This window comes from Hordeum vulgare, chromosome 6H, assembly GCF_904849725.1.
Source record: "Hordeum vulgare subsp. vulgare chromosome 6H, MorexV3_pseudomolecules_assembly, whole genome shotgun sequence".
NCBI classification, from domain to species: Eukaryota; Viridiplantae; Streptophyta; class Magnoliopsida; order Poales; family Poaceae; genus Hordeum; species Hordeum vulgare.
In genome coordinates this window covers 370,789,618-370,809,281 of record NC_058523.1, presented here as the reverse complement: position 1 = coordinate 370,809,281, position 19,664 = coordinate 370,789,618, and the positions used below count along the sequence as shown (strand labels likewise).

Genomic DNA, 19,664 nt, shown 5'->3' with positions numbered 1-19,664 from the left:
GCCGAGCCGTCGAGCATCTGAGGGAGGTGCTTCATAGCGACATGGTCGTCCCCGCCTCCGATCTGGACTGCCACTCGGTAGTCATCGAGCCATGTTTCTGGCTTGGACTCTCTTGTAAACTTACTGATTCCTGCTGCCAGTCGGAAGTTGGGCGGGATGTCAGCCGAGCGGATGGCTCGACAAAACACTCGGGACCGGACACGATGGCCCTGCTTCCACTCGGACGGTCCATATCGTAACCATCACGGTGGGCTCGACCCCTGTCGACTCTTCATTGGGCGATACGTCCTCTTGCGTCGGGTCTTGGATCATGAGTGTCGCCGACTGAACGCCGATCATCATGAGGTCGGGACCCATAGGGCCCACCCCACGGAGGGGTGCGTGAGCGGCGGCGATCTTCGTGAATCAAGGAACGACTGCCTCCCCTGTGGCGCTGATGGGATCCAGGACTGTGAACCGACCGATGCGTGTTGGCGTGGACGGAACTATTGTAGATCCGGTTGTGCGACTGGGAGACTGCCGAATTCTGCTGCTGCGCCGTGTGCAACAGGGCTCGGATCTGCTCGATCCCTCTACCAGCCTATGAATCAGTCGGCTGGAGGGAATCGGCTATCTTGGTAGCAGCAGCCAAGTTGAGGAGAGGCGTGCGGAACAACTCTACGTTGCTCCGCCGAGTGTGTCGACTGGCAGAACGGCGAGGTGGACGGCGCGCACCGGATGCTTCGCCAACCTCGCGCTCGCTTCGACCAGCTTGACGGGGATCTTCATGGGTGTTGGCCATGTGAACTTCTGCTGCAGGCCCGCGGCCCGCGTACTCGGAAGGAAACTCAGTCGGAACTGAGCCCGAGTGCAGGGAACGCGGGGCAACCACAACAGACTCCAGAACTGCCACTTGAGAAGACACGATCTGACGCGCTCGGGCATGCTGCACCCAACGTAGGAGACGCAGACGGCGGGACCGCTTGTTGCGGCGCATGATGGAGGTGCAGGTCGACAACGGAGCCGATTGTTGGAGAAGAAGAACGCCGCGGGCGCCGGCACGGAAGTGCGTGGCCCCGCGACGGGGAAGCGCCTCGACGTCGAGAGGTGCCTCCCGAAGCCACGCCGAATCGTCGACGGTGAAGGAGAGAGCGCCGAAGAAGATCTGGTGACCCATGCTCGAATCTCCACCGGACGACATGACGAAAGGAAGTAGTCGCAAACTCGTTGGAAGTCGCTTAGACGCCTGCCCCACGGTGGGCGCCAACTGTCGTGGGTATAAGCCCGACAGTAGATGTGTAGGGTACGAATGAGATGGGCAGAGTCCTAGCTACGGCGAGGTTGTATGAGTTGAGGCCCCTCTGCGGTGGAGGTAACAGCCCTACGTCTCAGTGCTCTCGGAGCTTGTTACCGAGTGTAATATGGAATACAATGATTTTCTAACCCTTCTACCAGTGGGGGAGGGCGGCTTATATAGAGTACGCTGCCCTCCACAACGGTTCTGGTATAAGGGCGGAGTAGTGGGGATTGAATACATACGTTACAGGTAACGTATGCCCTAAATGCTAATAAATGCACCCGGAAACGTACGACCGTTTCCTTCCAGGGAGGTTACGATGTACCGAGTGTATCCAGTCGGTTAGCTTGGTATTCTCCGAATGCTAGTATCCGACTGGATGATATAGGACCTGTTGCCGACTGGATAATGGGGATTCCTTAATTCAGTCGGGGTAGACTTAGGGTCTTGTCCTTTGTGTGGGGTAGTCCTTGGGTAGGACCTGTATGGCAGGCCTATGACCCTACCCTAGGACTATGACCCCATCACTAAGTGACATCTCTTTTTTTCTTGTGTCTCTTGCCACAACATTCTGGACCTACTAGAGTTCATATGCTCGAGACCCCCTTTGGAGCTTTCAGAAAAGAAAGCATAAACAGAGGTATGCTACTGAGACAGGAGTTCACTAGAGTAACCCTATCTCCAATTGATAGCAATTTTCCTTTCCATCCTGACATTCTCTTCTCAATTTTCTCCTCAACATGTCTCCTCTGTGAATTACTAAGCCTTCTCTCATCCACAGGGAGTCCCAAATACTGCAATGGAAAAGACCCTTCCTTACAGGAGAAGATCTCTTTGTACTCCTGCATCTTGCCCACAACATCTCCAATGCAGAATATTTCACACTTGTGAAAATTTATTTTCAATCCAGACATTTTCTCAAAAACACAGAAAACATACTTCAGATTTCTAGCCTTCTCCAAACCATCTTCCATCAAGAATATGGTATCATCTGCATAAGGCAAGATCACCAATTCTTCACTTACCTGGTGGGGCATGAGGCCAGTAATCAGCCCTTGTTCCTGTGCCCTCTTTATTAGGATGCCCAATCCCTCAGCTAGTTAGGAAGACTCCTGAATTATAATCCAGTTTTAGTGATCCTTCAATGTAGGAGCAAGAAGGGACTCCGCCTCTCGAGACAACCGCTCGCGTCGCCTCCAGGGGGCGACTCGGGCGCCCTAGCCGTCCCCGTCCTCGACCTCCCTCGTTCCCTGCTTCCCCGCCGCCGGAGGAGGAGGCCGGCGAGCTCGCTCGCCCGGCGGACGGCGGGCCTTCCTCCCTTCTTCACGAGGGGATCCTCTGGCTGAGATGCGACGGCGTCCCTGGACGTACGGCATGGAGGCGGAGTTGGCGCGCTCGGGCGGCGGCCCGATGGGATCCTGGCGGCGCTGCGGGGGCCGCCGGCGGATTTGGGGTTCACAACCCCAGATCAGTTCTCCTCCTCGGATGATGTTGGATCTGAACAAGGTGGTGGCGCCATCCCCTTCGTCGGGGATGACGGTCAGGTGTTGGGTCTTTGTGGCATTGCCGGTGGCGGCGGATCTTGGGATCCCGCTCATGGGGACGTCGCAGGATGTGGTGGCCCGTGCAGGAGAGATGGGTTCTTCGAATAGATCTAGGTAAAAGCTTGCTTTCGGCTACTGCCAAAGCCGGCGATGGCGGCGTTGTCTACGTCGTTCCCTTCCTGAAGGCATCGCCGAGGAGAAGTTCATGGCCACTCTTTGCTACCTCCGGGGGAAACCCTAGATCGGTAGATCGGATGACGGCGACGCTCTGGTGTCGTTTCCCTTTTGGGCCCGTCATTCATGGAGGTACACACGGGCTCGAGGGATCATTGGTCGGCATCTACGATGGAGCGGCGTTCCTTGTGACACATCGACGTCGTGGAGTCTCGGTGGCGAGGCGTAGCAAAGTCTCGGCGACAGATGCGTGATGATGAGCGCGCGTAGGGAGGAGGCGATGTCTGGCGTCGTGGGGCCATCGACGGCATGTCTTGCAAGGTCGATGCGTCAGTAACTCTTCTAAAGATGGATTGATGAAAAGCGGCGGCGACGACCTATGAGGGTGCGTTGGACCGGTTTGTGCCCCTGACCCGGTATGTGGCTCGGTCGAGGCCCCCGGCTTTAGATGTTAGACTAGGTGAGAGGTCTGGGTATGTGGCTCACACTTTCTGCACCCCTTCATCATTGGATAGGAGTAGCGACAAATATTGTCAAGAGGACGGCTTCAGATATATTGATGTATTGCTTTGTAAGATCTTTATGAATAATTAATAAAATGATTGCATGCATCTTCCAGATGCACAGGCCGGTGGTCATCTCCTTTTCTAAAAAAAAGGAGCAGGGAGGATTACACAATCCCAGTTCCGCATATATTGTAAGCACAAAATAAAGACGAGTGGATAGCAGCGAACAAGGGACGCAGTAAAGATTATGCATGATGTGGACTTGTGCAGTCGAAACACAAAAGCTGGCATTACCTACCAAGTTTCCGTGCACTCAAAAATTGAGTACCATGGTCCATGGTGCTCTCGTTCAGAGAACGTAAACCTACATAAGAGATAGCAAAAGGTTTACAAGAGCATTAATCTGACAAGTACAACGTAGTAAGAGAGGGAGAAATCCATATACAATGTCGGAATCACTTGAAAAAAGTGATGGAAAATATAACCTCCTTTGATTTATAGCAATTTTTTAAGAATTCTACTCCATTTCGATCCTAAATATAAGTCTTTAAAAAGGTTTTACTAATAGAATACATACAAATGTATATAGATAAACTTTAAAGTGTAGATTCATTCATTTTGCTTCGTACGTAGACTTGTAGTGAAATATCTTTAAAAACTTAAATTTAGGAACGGAGGGAGTACATGATAGGATTTCTATATGAAAATTTCATTTAGAGCCATTTGGTTTGCGCGAACAGAATCCTATCATCTACATGATTGACTCTTATCGTTCATGTTTCAAAGGAAAAGAAATATTAACTAGCACCCGATGGAAAAGAAAATAAAATCCTATCCTATAATTCAAATTCAAATTGCATATATTTTTCTATCACGTTTTTTCTATCATATGATATTCCTATATCATATGAACTAAAGGAGCATTAGGAATAGGAAATTTTTCTATAATGACACTGGTTTAAAGAAATGAGTCTTTTTTTTACTTTGAGCTCAGATTCGTAGAGGGAAAAAAGCAGGAATTTCAATGCACTTAGATCTCCTCTTCAAATTCCTATGCATGAAGGACGAGATTAAGATCGTTAACCACATAATGACATTCTAATTATACCTTCCCATGTGGTTTCACTCATATTAATTAGGATTCATAACTTTTCCTATCTATGTGAACCAAACATCTATGTTTCCAAAATACATTTATTTTTATTATTTTTTGTTTTGGGGTCTAGGTTTTAGGGTTTAAGACTCTCGATAGACATGATAAGAAACACATAAAATTCCTCGCACGACAAAAAATAAATAAATCCACATTTGAACTTCCAACCCTAACAATTACCGAACTCCATTTCATCCCCAAAAGTAAGCATGGGACGTCACATCGTGAGGGGAAAATCATGTTGAGTTTTGTCAGGCCCATCGAGCTTCGCATATCTCATTCTCATTGTCCTTTCGTTCAAAACACACGCATAGCTACACGGTACTATACACACTCAAAAAAGAGTACTTCCTCCCACACGGATTTTATCTTATGGTACAATCAAGGGGATGCTACACATCCACTGACGGATGTTTAGTAAATATCCGTCACCTCAATGACCGTCCGATCTACACGACGCGGGGCATCGATCGGGCACCTAATAATTTCTGAAACGACGGTCGAGTTGCAGAAACAATCACTTTGTTGCAAAAAAGCTTCGGACCCATTATTTTTCTGAAACAAAGGTCGAGTTGCAGAAACAATCGCTTTGTTGCAGATTTTTTTCTTCGCCTTGTAATTTTATTTTGCAACAAAGGTCATGTTGCAGAAAACTTTTGCAGCATAGGTGAGGTTGCAGATTTTTTTTTGTCTTCGCCATTATGCAACATAGGTATTGTTGTGTCGTGTTCCTGCAGCAAGACATTCGTTGCAAAAAAAATGCAACTGACAACATGGTGCGAAAACTTGTCGTTGCACACCCGGTCGGAACCACCCTCCGCCGTCGCGGCGAGCTCCTTGACCCGCGCCATGGCTGGTCGTCCTCCTCGCGTCGAGCTCCACTACATCGTCCTCCCAGCGCAGTTTGCATGCCTTGTCCCGCGTCGTGGCCCCTGCATGCCTTCAAGCAGCACACATGGCTGCCCGTCCTTCTAGTGTGGTCTGCATGCAACAGCCTTGCTATGGCCTTTGCATGCCTTCAAGCAGCACACATGGGAGAGAGGAGAAGCTATGGGAGGAGCGACACCGGTGGAGCGAGGCGGAGAAGATGGAGATGTGGTTGCAACTGAGAGCAAAATGAGTGGAGGGGAGCGTTTGGATAAGATTTTGAGAAGGCTCTTGAACGACAGCAGTGGACAGACCCACATGACACGCGTCAGTTGGTGCAGGCGATGGATGCGCAAAAAAAATCAGCCGGATGAAAGTAATCATTTTCCTACAATCAAGCTGTAGTAAGTAGTACTAGGCTTTCCCTATTAATAATAATTCCCTAATAATAAAGGAGATATTGCTTCTGCCGTACGTCATAATATATCCCTGAAGTTGCGAATAACTACCCACCATGCCACCAGCAAGTGAGAAAAACGGTTCGTTTGGTCACACCGGCTGTTTGGGTTGGTTAAGAGCAGGCAATCCTGAATATTATCATGACTACAAAGGTGTCCTGGTGGTTCGACTGGTGCGCCTCTAGCCAGGCAGCCTGGGTTCGAATCCAATTCATGCTTTTTTATTTTTTGCCCTCTTTTCTCTTCGATTTTTTGATGGGTGTAGGAGCAGATTCAAAATGTTTTAGCTTTTTTATTTCTGCCCCCTTTTCTCTTCGATTTTTTGATGGGTGTAGGAGCAGATTCAAAATGTTTTAGCTTTTTTATTTTTGCCCTCTTTTATCTTTGATTTTTTGTGGGTGTAGGAGCAGATTCAAAATGTTTTTCGAAATATTCATATCATTTAAACCAGGAATTCAAATCTAACATACTTTTATAATTATGTTTTGGTTGCAACCTTAATTAATATTTTAATACCTTTTTTATATGTGGTATTCTGAAAATGTCTATTGTTTATGTTTCATACTCATTTAAATGCCGTAAATATGATTATTTGATGCTCTCGCAATAGCAATTATTGGCATTATATGGGATGTTCATTCCTATCGGATACTATACCTTCTTTATATGTTATATATGAAATTTGATTAAAACAATGTTTAGAATTTAAATAGGATGTTATTTTTAACTGTTGAATACTTCTTAAATATTATTTTTGGTGCAAACTTAATCTATAGTGCATGGTCTTTTTTTTCTCTATTTCCGACGACGATACGAATTGCAATAAACATTTATTAAATTAAAACCAAATTGGAAGGAAAGAAAACATCGTTAACCACACATGCACACCTCTGGAAAACCTCGTGGGGAGAAACAACATATTTCTCATCTTATTCCGAGTGACTGTACATTCAAACGCGTTTTCGTTGTGTGAACACTAAGGCCATCGTCGGCAACATAAATATGATGCCATGTGAAAATATATTACGTTCAGAGCGTGTGTTATTTTCTCTTCCGTTGCAACGCACAGGCTCTTTTTCTAGTTAATTACAAACAGTTATATGCTTGATCATCCGATCTTAGATAAACAGGAGTAAAAGGAAAAAAAGTATCTTATTCTCATCCATCTACCTATCTATCTGAAGTTCTGAACTCAGCCTCGGCGGCGAGCTTCTCCTGCTCTCTGGTCATCGGCTGCCGGTGCTCGGTCACCTTGCTCGGGGTATCGGGGTGGCCTCTTGTGCTTGAAGGCATCTGTAACTACATGAGTTAGTGTACAAAAACTACTCAGAAATTGCAGCTTGTGAGCGTGACGATGGCGCCGGCAACGAACACCAACGCGAGGAAGACAAGCTCCGTCGGCGGCACCACGCCAGAGAACCGTTTCGAGTCGCCGGGCGCCGGACCCTGCGTCGACGAGCCGTCAGAAACAAGAGCGAGCGAGCGCATCATCATACATGTGTCAGGATTTGAGACAGGATGGATCCGATTAACCAAGCCAGCCTTGATCAAGAAGCAAAGATAAGAGAGGTCTTCCCGCAGGAGAGGGAAACCCAAGCGAAGATGGTGAAGCTATGCCAAGGCTCGCCCTGAAATCTACTGGAAGGGTGGCCCCGAAGCAAAGAAACCTTCACCACGGTTAAGAACTCTGCAGCAGCAGCAAACAAAAAACCTCTATGGCACTCAAAGAAAGAAAGCTAAAAAATGCCGCAAAACGTATGCGGGGAGATCAAATTTTCACACAGAATTTTGCGGTTCCAGTGGAGCTAACAAGGCCACAGCTTACGAATTAGTACTACTGCACTGTAGTGTCGAAAACGCAAAGACATGTCTCTTTTGACCTTTACACATACAAAGACACACAATAGAAATATGAGGACCCTTGGAGGAAAAAATACCTTCCATGGGTCCGGTTCCCCCATAGAAACAATTGTTCATGAACTAAATGAAATAAGGAGTTTTGAATACCCAACTATACCAGCAAGGTCTAAATTATAGTACAGGGATCCTCCAAGAAAGGAAATATAGGCATTGTTCAATTCATTATATTTATGAACAACTCTTTTGGCCATTTGGACTTAATGGAATATATTTAAAATCTATAATCATGCAGGTCATCTTATGATATATGGATATTAAATTTTATGGAAAAAAGTAAAATAAGACTGCTAAAATAATGACCACTGAAATTGCTATATATTTTACAAAAATCAAAATTTCAAGTTTGTGTCGAGAAGTTTTTGCCTTTATTTACAACTTAACTTTCAATTGCTACTGATACAGATGCAAATAGCTGTTCTTCGGAGCTGCTAGATGCAAGTAGCTGTTCTTCGGAGCTGGGCACCAATTCATATGGAGGAAATTATTTCTATTAGTACCTTTTATTTTCTTCTGCTTGAAGAGTTCGTATAGGTATTAGTCGCTACTATATATAATCATTTGTCGTATGTTTACGTACCTATTTGTATTTCAAAGGCGGTGCGGAGTTTAAGTAGATGTTGACGAAGAACATGGTTTGGAAGTGGGTCAAATACGAAATACATGATTCGAAAATCGACAATCTAATCCGGTGCAATACGAGCACTTTTACTAGTACTTATCACGTAGCATCAAACGTTGAGGAGTTCGATCGAGACCCAGCCCAACACAAAAAGGAGAAATATATGGAGGCGTTGCACTTAGCACGCATGTCATTTGTGCGTGTGTATGAAACATGTACTATATCCATTATTACAACAGCAGTGAAAATCACACTAGACCGAGCCACCCGGGGTCGCGTCGGCCGCGACCTGCGAGGTCTGCGCTGACTTGAGCATGAACCCTCCGACGCTGCCGCCGGCGCCGCGGCCCGGCCTGCTGCTGGAATCCTCGTCGGTGTAGGCGTACGCGAACCCGCCGTGCCGCGTCTGGTCCATGCCGGCCATCTCGTCCTCGGCGGAGATGCGCAGCAACCCCAGCTTGTTCAGCGCCAGGAACAGCGGGCCCATGGTGCAGCTCACCCACGCCGCGATCACCAGGATCAGCACCACGTGCGCGCCCAGCAGCCGCCCCCCGCCGCCCATGAACAGCCCGTACGGCCGCCCCGGCACGCCGTAGATCTGCTCCACGTACTCCCTGCGCGCGAACAGCGCCGTGAAGATGACGCCCCACGCGCCGCACCCGCCGTGCAGCTGCGCCGCCTCCAGCGGGTCGTCGAACTTGAACCTCGCGGCCAGCTTGTTCAGCCCGATGAGCACCCACGCCGACACGAACCCGCAGATGATCGCCGCCCACGGGTCCACCACGGAGCACCCAGCGGTGATCGCAGCGAAGCCACCCAGTAGGCCGTTGCAGACGTCGAGCACGTTCCAGTGTCCCGTCTGGAGCCTCTTCCCGAACAGCGTCGTGAGCGCCGCCGTGCTGCCGGCGAGGGTGGTCGTCACGGCCGCGCGGCCTACCGCCGACCACTGCCCGTGGATGCTGCCGGGTGGACCGTAGGACTTGAGGATGGTGAGGAACGAGCCGGGGTTAAACCCGTACCAGCCAAACCACAGCAAGAAGGTGCCCAGCACGACGAGCGACGCGCTGTGCCCGCGCAGCGCCACCGCTCGTCCGGCGTGGTCGAACCGCCCAATGCGGGGGCCCTCGATGAGCGCGCCCCAGAGCCCGGCCACGCCGCCAACCATGTGAACAACCCCGGACCCGGCGAAGTCGATGACGCCGGACTTGAAGAGCAACGGCCCCGACGTCCGGGAGGCGGAGGCCCAGCCGTCGGCGGACCAGATCCAGTGGGACACAACCGGGTAGACGAAGCCGGTGAGGAAGGCCGAGTAGATGAGGTAGGCCACGAACTGCGTCCGCTCCGCGATGGAGCCGGAGGTTATCCCGGCCGCGGCGATGGCGAAGGCCCACTGGAAGAGGAAGAAGCTGTAGTCGAAGCCGACCTGGGGAACGTCGCGGAGGCCGAAGAAGTGCTTCCCGATGAAGCCGTTGGACGGCGTACCGAAGGCGAACGCAAAGCCGAAGAGGTAGTAGAAGAGCGCGCCGGCGGCGGCGTCGAGCACGTTGGTGAGCATGATGTTCATGGTGTTCTTGGCCCGGACGGACCCCGCGCAGAGCATGGCGAAGCCGAGCTGCATGGCAAACACCAGGTAGGCGGAGAAGAGCAGGTACGTCGAGTCAATCGCCGTCGTGGTGTCCGCGAACTGGCTGCACAGGTAGTCCGTCGCGTTCGCCGCCGCCGTGCCCAGCAGCGGCGCCAGGCTCGCCGCGCACGTCGACATCTTCGGCTGCCTTGCCTCCCTTTCCTTATGAATACTCTGCTCAAGGAGCAATGGCAGACGCAGAGTCTGAGAGGCGCGGCGCGAGATGGAGGTGCAAACGGAGCAGACGGATTTATAGGGGAGAGCGAGACGGCAGCAGCGACGGTGGCCAACCCGTTCAGATTCTGCTGGGGCCTACCTGCCAGTGAATATTCCAACGAGCCTGACGTGTGGGACACCCTTGTGGTTACTTGTTGCTCTTCTGTTCCTTGTGGTTGATAAAACTAATGAAATCCCAACTTGTTCCTTGTGGTTGATAAAACTAGTGAAATCTTAACTCTTTTAATATAAGAGCAACTCCAACGTACCGACTCAAATGAATGGTGTTTTTACCATTTTTTTTGTTCGGATCCATCCCGCTTGATGTCCGTTTTATTTAAGATTTGAATTGGTAGTGTGTCCAACGTCCGCGATTCATTTTATGTCCGCGCACACATTTGAAAAAACCACGGTCGTATATCAAGCCAGCGACCATGCCATCGTCCAAAGTTTATGCCGGCATCATGCCAGCGGCTGACATACAATGCCAGCTTCAGAAAACAGTTCATGCTAGCGCACTTGCCAGCGGCCGGAACACATGCGAGCACACAAAAAAGTCCATCGCGGTCGTGGTCATGCGAGCACACTTGCCGGCATACAAAAAAGGATGGCGCTCACCGCGATAGATCACTCATCGTCGAACTTGAACATGTCGGCCAACATCTTCTTGAACACGACCTCTTCCTTGATGATACGGATGTGGAGATCCACCTTCATGGTCTCCACCCCCATCATCATGCTAGCGAGAGCAACTTCTTTCGTCTTGGTCTTGCCATTGACGGCCTCGATCTCTATCATCTTGGCTTGCTTCTCCGCCTCCATCTCAAGCATCCGCGAACTGGTTGCACACGTAGTCCGTCACGTCCGCCGCTGCCGTGCCCAGCAGCCGCGCCAGGCTCGCCGCGCAAGTCGACATCTTCGACTGCCTTGCTTCCCTTGCCTTATGAATACTCTGCTCAAGGAGCAATGGCAGACGCAGAGTCTGAGAGGCGCGTCGCGAGATGGAGGTGCAAACGGAGCAGACGGATTTATAGGCGAGAGCGAGGCGGCAGCAGCGACGGTGGTCAACCCGTTCAGATTCTGCTGGGGCCTACCTGTGAGTGAATATTCCTACGAGCCTGACGTGCGGGACACCCCTGTGGTTGCTTGTTACTCTTCTGTTCCTTGTGGTTGATAAAACTAATGAAATCTCAACTTTTTTATTATAAAAGCAACTCCAACTCACCGACCCAAATGGATGGTCCTTTTATCCGTTTTTTGTCCGTTTGGATCCACCCCGCTTGATGCCCATTCTATTTAAGATTTGGATCGGTAGTGCGTCCAACGTTCTCGACCCATTTTATGTCCGCGCACACATTTGAAAAGATCCGCGGTTGTAGATCAAGCCAGCGACCATTCCATGCCAGCGTTCATGTCGGCACCATGCCAGCGGTCGGCATACAATGCCAGCTTCAGAAAATAGTTCATGCTAGCGCACTTGCCAGCACACAAGAAAAGGCCATCACGGTCGTGGTCATGCGAGGACACTTGCCGGCATACAAAAAAGGATGGCGCTCACCGTCATAGATCACTCGTCGTCGAACTTGAGCATGTCAGCCTGCATCTTTTTGAACCATGGCCTCTTCCTTGACGATAAGGTGTTGAGACCCACCTTCACGATCTCTACCCCCATCATCATGCTAGCGAGAGCAACTTCTTTCGCCTTGGTCTTGGCATTGGCGGCCTCGGTCTCTAGCATCTTGGCTTGCTTATCCGCCTCTATCTCAAGCATCCTGGCTTACTTCTTCGCCTGCATCTCAAGCCTCCTCTTTTGGATCTTCATGAAGGCGTTCATTTGCTCTTCCTTGTCTTGTCGATGTTTCTCCTCCCTTGAATCCTTCTTGGTCATCATGCCCTTCACGGTTGCGATCAAGGCGATCGACGCCGCATCCCGCTTGTCCTCCTTCTTGGAGTTGGTCTTTCCCCGCGGTCATGTCTTCTCACCCTCCCCAACCTCCTCCACGGCTTCCTTCCCCCCATGCGCTCTGAGGGCGGCATATTGGAGCTTGAACTTCTCCTCATCTTTGATGATCCTCCAACAATGAGAAAGGTTGAAGGACTTGCTTTCGTGTTGGACCTTGAATGCCTCCAAAGCTTGGAATGCATACAAATGAATTACACGCAAGCATATTAGCAAATGAACATGAAAACAAAGAGGGGCATATGCATGTATACCATGTCTTGCGTGCCGATGCTGCTCATGGGGCGTGCCTTGATGCTCTCATAAGTGGCATAAAACTTATTGCATTATTGTTGGATCACCTTCCATAGCTTTGAAATGGACACCCACCCACGTGTGCTTTGCATTTGGTACGACAGAAACCTCTTGCATTCGTGAAACTCACGATGGACATGAATCCAAAAGGTTGATGCCTTTTGTTCGGCGCCGACCTTGGGGTCTTGCCCAATGTCCCTCCAACACTCACAAGTGAGCTTGTCCTCGGCCGCCGTGTATGCCTTCGTCCGTCTGCTCTTGCGCTTTGGCTGCACCCCGGCGGTTTGGTTGGCGAGCTCGTCCTCGAACAAAGGCTCCCGGTTGATGTCCACTTCATCCTCTTCCTAGAGGTCGTAGTCACCCGAAGACACGTGGTCGAGCGGGAAGCCATCCAGGTCGAGGCCGACCTGATCTTGCATGATGGCGGGTTGCATGCCAGCTTGGTCATAGGTCAACAACGTGAATAGAACGCCTCGTCCGTCCTAGCTTTGGGTCATAGCTAGCCGCAGCCGTAGCGGCATCACGTGCGGCCGCTACATCACCCTCGAAGATGATGGTCTGCATGAAGGGGTTGGCCCTCTCGTCGTCGACGGTCACCGGCATTCCATCAAACAGGTTTCGGGCGCCGGAGAGCATGTCGACTGCATCTCCCGCTCACGTTTCCTCGGCTCACCGGATGACGAGCCACCGGCTACCGGTGTGGTGTTGAGGTCGATGGGCGCGGGCGTGGAAGGCGCCACCAGGCTCACCTCCGGCGAGCATTCTTCGGAGAGGCGGGAGGCTTGCAGGTAGACGTGGAAGCTAGGAATCGAATGAGTAGTCGACGCGTGGGGCGACTCGGGCAGTGCCATCCGAGGGAACATAGGCGAGCATGTGTTGTCCGTGGCCACGATGGGCGTTGAAGACTACGTGCTAGCCAGGGTTTAACCCTAATAGCGCCTCCCTCGTTGTCGTCCTGACGCGTGGAGCGGTATCCTCCCGCTTCGCTGCGGCGGCTATGTTCGCGACAGTCGCTGCTTCATCCCTTGCGTCCATCGCGTGCCTCCGGCCCTTCCTCTTCGCCGACTCCCTAGCCTGTTCCTCGGGCATCATCTCCTTCTTCTTGGGCGTGGTGGCGGTTCTACGGGGGGCGCGAGGCTTACCTTTGCGGGAGAGGGCGGGCGTGATGCCGGACGAGGTGAGGGATGCGAGGCCGGTGGCGGCATCGAGGTCGTCGTCCATGACGAGCGGACGGGAGCGCGCAGGGGCGGGAGGGTTTTGGGAAAGCGGAGGGAAATGTTGAAGGCTTTGCCACTCACTGACGGGCCACGGGGAGTAGTTGCGCACATGTGTTTTGTGTGTGCGCTGACGCAAATCAGGCTTAAAAATGGATAAAAATGGATTGGGATGCGGATAAAAAGCGGACGCGCATCCGTTTGGGTCGACGCTTGGGATGACTTTTCTATCCAAAAGACGCGCGCGAACAAATGGGTCGGCGCGTTGGAGTTGCTATAAAGTATGAAATTGAGTAGTGATTTATTGTGTGCTATTGATCCGTATCGCGGTTGTGTTAGTTCATTTTATTCAAAAAATGGAAAACGTCGAGCTTGTATCGACTTGCTTCTCCATTTGGCGTCGCTTTTGTATGTCAAATCCTCCGTTCTGTTTAGTTGGTACCTGCTTATTCTTGGTCTATGCACTGATGAATCTGTGATCTTCCCTGATATGTCGTCATCGGCGTATGGAGGCGCATTGTCCATGAGGGCGTCAACACAATTTTTTTTTTTGCGGAGATTTTCTTACTAACCATATCATACCATACTATGATAGAGCATCTCCAAGGCCGTACCCTTTTCCGCATATGCCTGAACAGTTTGTCATCCAATGAGTGGTATCCTAATTATTTGAATTCCTGTAAGCTAGGGAAACTTTGTGGGCATCCGAACATACTACGGCAACTCCAGCCCACTTAAATCCCTCACTCGGATCATTTTTGTTCCACTCCGTCTCTGCTCTTCCTTACTTTGCATCCACATCCTTCTCGTACGACGCCATTGATGTACCTCTTCGACCGTGATCCATGCATTATCAAACATCCACAACCCCCACCTACGCATATGTCCGTCCTGGACAACGTTGTTATCCATCCAGGATCTGCCTATAACCAGGTATTGTATGCCTCCTGATACGTCTGCAACGTATCTATAATTTTTTATTGTTCTATGTTGATATATTATCATTCTAAAATAAATTTTGGTCATTTATATATCAATTATAATATTTTTGTGCACTAGCCTATTGACCCAGTGTCCAGTGTCAGTTCTTGTTTTCTGCGTGTTTCTTGCTTTGCAGGTTTACCCTACCAAACGAAGTCCAAATGCCATAAAACTTTAATATGATTTTTTCAGGACTATATGAAGATCTGCAAGCATCAGAAGTGGACGATAGGCCGCACGAGGGATGCACAAGCCAACAGGGCGCGGCCCATGGTTTGGCCGCGCCCTGATGGCTTGTGGCCCCTGGATGCCTCCCGACGTCCTCTCTCGCCTATAAATTCACAAATATTTTAAAAATCCTAAGACCACTCCCGAAACACTTTTTCCGCCGCCGCAAGTCTCTCTTCCGACGGGAGGCCATCTAAACCTCCGTTTCGACGATCTGTCGGATTGGAGATCAATCACGGAGGACCTCTACATCAACCTTGCTGCCGTTACCATGATGTGTGAGTAGTTCACCACAGACCTACGGGTCCATAGGCAATACTTAGATGGCAATCTCTCTCTCTTATGATCTTCAATACCATGTTCATCGCATCTTCGCTTTGATCTATCCGATGTAATCACTATGTATGATGTGTTTGTTGGGATCTGATGAATTGTGGATTTATGTTCAGATTATTCATGAAAAGTATTTTAGTCACCTCTGGTTATTATGATTGTGAATTGCATGATCATCATAGCTTCGTAATGCTCTCCGATCTATTGAGATAGTTTGACCAACTAGATTAATATTTCTTCAGTGGGAGTGTTGCGTTGTAGTAGGTTCAACCTGGTGAATTTCTATATCCCAGTGATAGAAGGGGACAAGATGCGTCTTTGTCTTGCTGCTACTAAGGATTAAATGATGGGGTTTATTCATATTAATTGAGTTTACTTTGTCTACATCATATCATTGTTCTCCAAGCATTACTCTGTTTTTAATTAATACGTAGAGAGACAAGCATAGAAGCGATCTTGAAGTGGAGTAATAGTAATAGGTGTAGGCAGGAGTCGGCCTATTTGCTTATGGATGTGATGTCTATATACACATGATCATTGCCGTGAAAATCGCATAATTATTCGTTGTTCTATCAATTGCCCAACAGTAATTTGTTTACCCACCATATGCCTTTGCCATGAGAGATGTCACTACGGAACATTACGACCCCCGGGTCTATTCACTTATATATTTACAAACGCTACTATTACCTTGCTGCCATTATTTGTGTTTTATTTTATTTTGCAATTTACAATCATCAACAATTATCTACACACCTCATTGGCTTGCAAATAATGAGATCAAGGGGATTGACAACCCTCTTGCCCGCGTTGGGTGCAAGTTGTTTATTTCTTTGTGTGCAGTCGCTGAAGACGGTTGAGAATTGGTATTCCTATTGGTTCGATAAACCTTGGTTTCATAACTGAGGGAGATACTTACCCGCATTGTGCTGCGATAATCCGTTCCTCTTCACGGAAAACCCAACGCAGATCACAGTCATCACGAAGGATTTCTAGCGCCGTTGCGGGGGAGTACCATCACCAACTATCAAGTAGCTTCTCACAAATTTTCATTCATTTGTTCTTCTTTTTTATTTGCTGTTATATTTAATTTGTCACATAAAAATTAAAAATTCAAAAATATTTACCTTTGCTTGTTGCTACTTTACTTCGTCGCTTGCTAGTTTACTTGTCTTGCTTGTTACTTTGCTTGCTCGGTCACCATGTCTCAAGATAGGTTCTACAATATCTATTACTACCAAGGGATGGTCGAAATAGAAAATTCTATGAAAACTTTTATGACTTCACAATATGAGCATAATAAAGTCTTTGATTTTGAAATTAAAGAACATTCAACTCTACTAAATGCTATTAGTAAACAACTTGATGAAGTCAATGAGTAAGTATGTAATCTCCAATCAAAATTTTCTCACAGTGAACAAAAATTTCCGACAAGCAAACTACTCTAGTAAATAGGATGGTCGCTAAACCGGAATCTTTCCCTATTGCGAATAATGATGAAGATATTAAAATGATTGGTGTTTCTCCTATTCAATCTTTGTTTACCTCTCTGAATATAAATGATAAAGGGACTTGAGATAACTCAACTCTAGTTGAGGAGCGCCCCGTTTGCTTGGAAGGTGATAATTTTGATGCTGAAATTGAAAAAAGCGGGTTTGGAGATGTCAAAACTTTAGCTAGTGATGTGCCCACTATCTTGGATTATAAGGACTTTAATTATGATAAATGATCCATAGTAGAATGTATTTCCTTGCTCCAATCCATTATTAGCTCACCCAATTCTTATGAACAAAACAAAGCTTTTACCGAACATATAGTAGAAGCTATGATGAAAGCTTATGTTGAGAAACTTGAACTTGAAGTTTCTATTCCTAGAAAATTGCATGATGAGTGGAAACCTACTATAAAAATAAATATAAATAAATATGAATGAAATGCTTTGTGTGATCTTGGTGCTAGTGTTTCAACCATACCAAAAACTTTATGTGATGTGCTGGGTCTCACCAATATTGAATCATGTTCCCTAAACTTGCATCTTGCAGATTCTACCATCAAGAAATATTTAGGTAGAATTAATGATGTGCTTATTATTGCAAATAAAAATTATGTGCTTGATATTGATTGCAATCCTTCTTGTCCCATAATACTTGGAAGGCCATTCTTACGAACTATAGGTGCAATTATTGACATGAAGGAGGGAAACATAAGGTTCCAATTCCCATTAAAGAAAGGGATGGAACAATTTACTAGAAATATAATTAAACCACCTTATGAATCAGCCATGAGAGCCACTTATGGGTTGAGTGTCAAAGATGACAACACTTGAAACTATGCATTATGCCTAGCTAGGGGAATAAAACAATAGCACTTGTTGGGAGGCAACCCAATAGTTATCTTAATTTTTGCTTTTTAGTTTCTATTATTTTGTGTTGACATGATTATTACGTCTGTAATGATTATGTTTTTATTTTTTAATTACTGTTTGTGCCAAGTAAAGCCTTTGGGATAATTTATTTGATGAGTATGATTGATGCTGTGCAAAAACAGAAACTTTTGTCTCGAGTGCAGAATTTTTAATTCTCTGCTGGAGCGTGCTAAATTCTGTAAATTCTTGAAATTTTTACACAGTATTTTTGTACAAATTAGCCACATTGTCCTATTGTTTAATAAGTTTTAGAGCTACATAAGTATGGGATCTTTACAGATTGCTACAGACTGTTCTGTTTTAAACAGTTTCTGTTTTGTCTGCATAGTTTGCTTGTTTTGATGATGCTATGGATTATATGGGGGCGTATAAGTCATGGATAAGTTAGAATACAGTAACTATTATGCAATTATAAATTAATAATCAATTTATAACAGTACCTAAAGTATGAAATATTTTTCTTATACTAACGGATCTCACGAAGTTTTGCTGAGTTTTGTGTGATTGAAGTTTTCATGTTTTGAGTGTGATCGCAATGGACCATGGAATAAGGAGTATCAAGAGCCTAAGATTGGGGATGCCTAAGGCACCCCAAGTATTATTATAAGGAAGACTCAAGCGTCTAAGCTTGGGGATGCCCCGGAAGGCATCCCCTCTTTCGTCTCAAACCATCGGTACGTCACTTGGAGCTACATTTTTATTCATCACATGATATGTGTTTTGCTTGGAGTGTCGTTTTCTTTTACTTTCAGTTTGTCACAATCATCATTTTCTGAACACACCTATTAGATAGATACTCACCTTCATTATGATTTGCTAGAATACTCTATGTGCTTCACTTATATCTTTTGAGCTTGCCAGTTGCTCTAATACTTCACTTATATCTTTTCAAGCACGGTGGCGTGTAGATTTTATAGAAATAATTTTCTCTCGTTCTTCACTTATATTTGTTTGAGAGCTGAATAAATAGTTACAGTAATTTGCATGGGTCATAAGACTAGTCCAAAAATAATATGCATTCAATGAATGATAATCAAAACCATCATGTAGCACACATAGAGAAATTATGAGTTAATGACATTGATATGGTAATATGAAAAAGGTGTAAGTCCATAATTGTTGATTCATATAAGTGTGGATTAAAGGGGTGTTAACTTGTTGTTCATCTAAATATTAAAGAGGCATGGTGATGACGTGTGAGCATTTTTATTCCTTGTTAAAATCCTAGTGTTGTCTCGAGTCGGGGGCGCGCGGCGGTTAACTCCTACCAACCCCCTCCCTCGGGGAATGCGAGTAGTGCTTTGATGTGTGATAAAACTAATAAAACTTCGCAATAAGTATGTGAGTTTTTTATGACTAATGTGACACCTTGGATATACACATCTTTACCTTCTCATATTTGCTAGCCTCTTCGGTACCGTGCATAGCCCATTCTCACCTCGAGGATTGGTGCAACTTTCGTCGGTGCATCTGTTGGAAATATGCCCTAGAGGCAATAATAAAATGGTTATTATCATATTTCCTTGTTCATGATAATCGTCTATTGTTCATGCTATAATTGTATTAACAGGAAATAGTAATACATGTGTGAATAAAAAGATCACAATGTGTCCCTAGCAAGCCTCTAGTTGGCTAGCTCGTTAGTCAATAGATGACCATGGTTTCCTGATCATGGGCATTAGATGTCATTGATAACGGGATCACATCATTGGGAGAATGATGTGATGGACAAGACCCAATCCTAAGCATAGCACTAGATCATATTGTTCGTATGCTAAAGCTTTTCTAATGTCAAGTGTCTTTTCCTTCGACCGTGAGATTGTGGAACTCCCGGATACCGTAGGAGTGCTTTGGGTGTATCAAACGTCACAA

The 19,664-nt window shown here is 47.1% G+C and overlaps 1 protein-coding gene across 1 annotated transcript; it reads right to left on the bottom strand.

The window, feature by feature from the left end:
* Nucleotides 1-8,579: 8,579 nt before the first annotated feature.
* Nucleotides 8,580-10,353, bottom strand: LOC123402387 (ammonium transporter 1 member 2). Its single transcript, XM_045096300.1, has one exon. The coding sequence runs from the start codon at nucleotides 10,277-10,279 to the stop codon at nucleotides 8,771-8,773; it is 1,509 nt and encodes a 502-aa protein (XP_044952235.1). The 5' UTR covers nucleotides 10,280-10,353; the 3' UTR covers nucleotides 8,580-8,770.
* Between the last annotated feature and the right edge of the window lie 9,311 nt (nucleotides 10,354-19,664).